A 2,939-nucleotide genomic window follows, 5' to 3' on the forward strand; every position below is an offset into this window, starting at 1 on the left:
GGCTGTGAGATAGATACTTGGAAAGCGAGACGCACTCGTTTTCAGCCTGGATACTTCTCAGCTTCTGGTTGGCGATACCCAGATCACGTTCGTATTCCTGGTGAAGCTGAGATTAAAGAATTAGTCTCGAGTTTTTTTGCGGTTGGACTACTTCCTGTACCCCTCCATTACATGGTCCTAATAGTACGTAGAATGAAAGCGCAAATGTACGTACAGCATTCACTTGGTCATATTTTTCTCGGAGCATCTGAAATCTATCCACACGTGCCAGAGGTTAGAGTCTGGAATTTATGTCGAATATGGAGGTAACGTACTTTTCCTTATATCGTGTCCCTCTGTGGGAAGGCGTTGTCTGTAGGCAATATCGGTAGCAAGAGGTTAAGTTCGCTGAGGGGTGCATTTGGGCTGTAGTTTAAACTTACCTTTGGTTGTCTATTTCCTGGTGTCTCATCCCCACCGCCAGCGTTCCCTTTGGCTCTTGAATTCGAGGCCATTTTCAGATTCCACAATGTGGACGATGATCTTCAAGTGGCCCGTTGTATGTGTTTGCAGATGAGCTTCTACTCGGACGTGTTCAAAGACCAACTAGGATCTTTCGGGATTATCCTTTTTGATCAACGGTGAGCGCTTATTCAATTATGGCATCTAGGCGCTTATCGAGCGCTTACAGTCGTGACGCAACTGCAGATATTTGAAAGAAGAAAAAAAAAACTTGTAAGCCTATCTCAGCAATCCTTTTGGTATCTCCCATGGAGGTCAGTTGCCAGATAACGGCACACAAATATGTGTCATACTATTGTTAGACACCAGATGCAACCGGTAAAAGATATTCACTTGGGCCTCCAGAGGCTCAACAATCGCTGTACAGGTAGCTAGAAAATTGTCAGATGTAGAATAGAGTATAGAGAATATAACTGTGAAAGAATTTGATGAAGAGCTTACCTTTTGCAACAACGATAGACCTGACACTAAGCTCTTAATCTCCAAAAGTGTGAATTTTGAGGGAAAGATGCCCAGATTTGACCAGATCTCGTGCTGGAAATATTGCGGTTTTGTCCTGAGAAGCGTCAATAGGTAAGCGCCTACAATGCCAGGTACCTACCAAGCTAATTGGGGCCCCGAGGTGTCTGGAGAAATGAGAACAATGATGAAGTTGTGACTAGGTGACCGAAACAAGCAATCACACACCAAGATAATGAATCAAGGCCCGCCAGCTCCGCTTCAGCACAAACCTCACGCTTGTTGATGGATGAAGATCACACTGGTAAGCACAAAGAGCTCATTAATATTGACAGTTTTACTCCCCTAACCCCCTTAACATCTTCAACTTATGTCTCCCATACAAACCAGAAGGCACCATTGCCACACTTTAAAGTCCCAGCCCCCCAAGCCCCCATCAGCGACATAGTGGACCTCAAAAAGAAAATACAGGCAGCATGTGCGGCTACCAGCACCGGTGCAGCCAGGAACCTCAAGGCAGTGTGTTGTGATCTGGGAATCATCAAGCACCATTACACTGCACTCAGGACGTATAAGGGAAAGGCTGTACTCCCTGGCTTTATTTTTACAGGGACGGTCATTGGTGCGGAGTTGTATGAAGTTCACCCTGAAATTTTGTACATTTCCATTTTTTTATTGTATCTGTCTACTAATATTTTACAGTTTAACTACGTCAATTAACAGATAGACTAACAACTTTTTATGCACAGAGTAGTTTAGAAAATCATTCATTTCTCAATCTCATGCTCAAAACAAGTCTGGCAAGCCTACTCTTCTCGTCTACAATGGTCACAGATCGCACCTGATGACTACCATGATTGATCTTGCTATCAAGAACCAAATCCATCTTCTCTGCCTCCCTCCGCACACCACTCACCGCTTACAGCCTCTTGATGTTGGCATTTTTGGCCCAATGCAGAAGGCCTGGTATTGGCATGCAGAGCTGTACACAGCCAAATATGGGACATCCATCGCTCAGCAACATGTTGTGAAAGAGTACTGGGAGGATTATAAGAGTGCTTTCATCACTAACACAGTTTTGCAGGCCTGGTGCAAATGTGGCATCTACCTCTTCAATCTGAATGCCTTCACAGCCACCAACTATGCGCCAAGCGTCTCAATGTTGGCTGTCAACCATGCCCCTACTTTGTACCCGGACAATTGATGGTTGGGTTGATAACCCATCCTCAGATGACCCCAATTATTTTTCTGATGATGACAAAGCAATATTATGCAAGCCAACTATTGTTGGCCGCATTGACCATTCTGAGGATGACTCAGACAGTGTCATGCACCAAAGTTGATTGGTAGCATGGACAGGTGTCAATAACGAAGCGAATATTCAAAAAGACTCGCCTTTGCGCCACACAGGCACAGTGCCACGTGGAATAGTAATTAATATTGCCCTTTTTGAACTTGTGGCTGATCAGCATCACCTCTATTAGGCAATCCAGTCATGCTCACCTTTGCTTTTCCATTCGGTACTTTCGGCATTTCGGCATTTCAGCAAATTTTCGCGTCGCCACTGGCTACACATTGCATTGCGCCCTCGCTTTTGTCGTTTCCCTTACTCCCCTTCCTTTGCCTAGCCCCACCATGGGCCCCTTCCTCTCCTTTTTATTCTCACCTGACGGTCGTTTCTGGATCCCCATTCTAATCCACTTTTTCGTCACCTCCACCCTCCTCCTCCTCATCTTATTTGCACCCCCACCATTTCTGATGTCACCACTTCCTATCCGCTTCCGTCGCCGATCCGTTGACTACCACATGCCACTGCTAATATCAGCAAAGCCCCGGCGGCCGGTTCAAATAGGGCAACAGGTCCATCTTTATGATGTCGATCTACCATCATATACTATCAAAACATTGGTCGCTCGTCTTGCCTGGTTGGAGCGTGGGTGGGTAGTTTTTGAGCTGGAGAAGGTTCATCCCCTTGCGTC

The 2,939-nt window shown here is 45.7% G+C and overlaps 2 protein-coding genes across 2 annotated transcripts; one reads left to right on the forward strand and one right to left on the reverse strand.

Annotated features, from left to right (window-relative positions):
• Positions 1-147: 147 nt before the first annotated feature.
• On the reverse strand, positions 148-1,406 carry SERLADRAFT_417033 (uncharacterized protein; the record flags this gene model as incomplete). Its single annotated transcript, XM_007321140.1, has 8 exons — positions 148-177; positions 215-254; positions 315-352; positions 423-522; positions 835-872; positions 943-1,057; positions 1,103-1,159; positions 1,348-1,406. The coding sequence occupies 8 exons, from the start codon at positions 1,404-1,406 to the stop codon at positions 148-150; spliced, it is 477 nt and encodes a 158-aa protein (XP_007321202.1).
• Positions 1,407-1,813: 407 nt separating this feature from the next.
• SERLADRAFT_440684 (uncharacterized protein) lies at positions 1,814-2,164 on the forward strand (the record flags this gene model as incomplete). The annotated part of the gene is made up of 1 exon (XM_007321141.1): positions 1,814-2,164. One exon carries the CDS (start codon positions 1,814-1,816, stop codon positions 2,162-2,164), a length of 351 nt encoding a protein of 116 aa, XP_007321203.1.
• Between the last annotated feature and the right edge of the window lie 775 nt (positions 2,165-2,939).

The sequence above is a fragment of the Serpula lacrymans genome (genome assembly GCF_000218685.1).
Source record: "Serpula lacrymans var. lacrymans S7.9 unplaced genomic scaffold SERLAscaffold_10, whole genome shotgun sequence".
NCBI lineage: Eukaryota > Fungi > Basidiomycota > Agaricomycetes > Boletales > Serpulaceae > Serpula > Serpula lacrymans.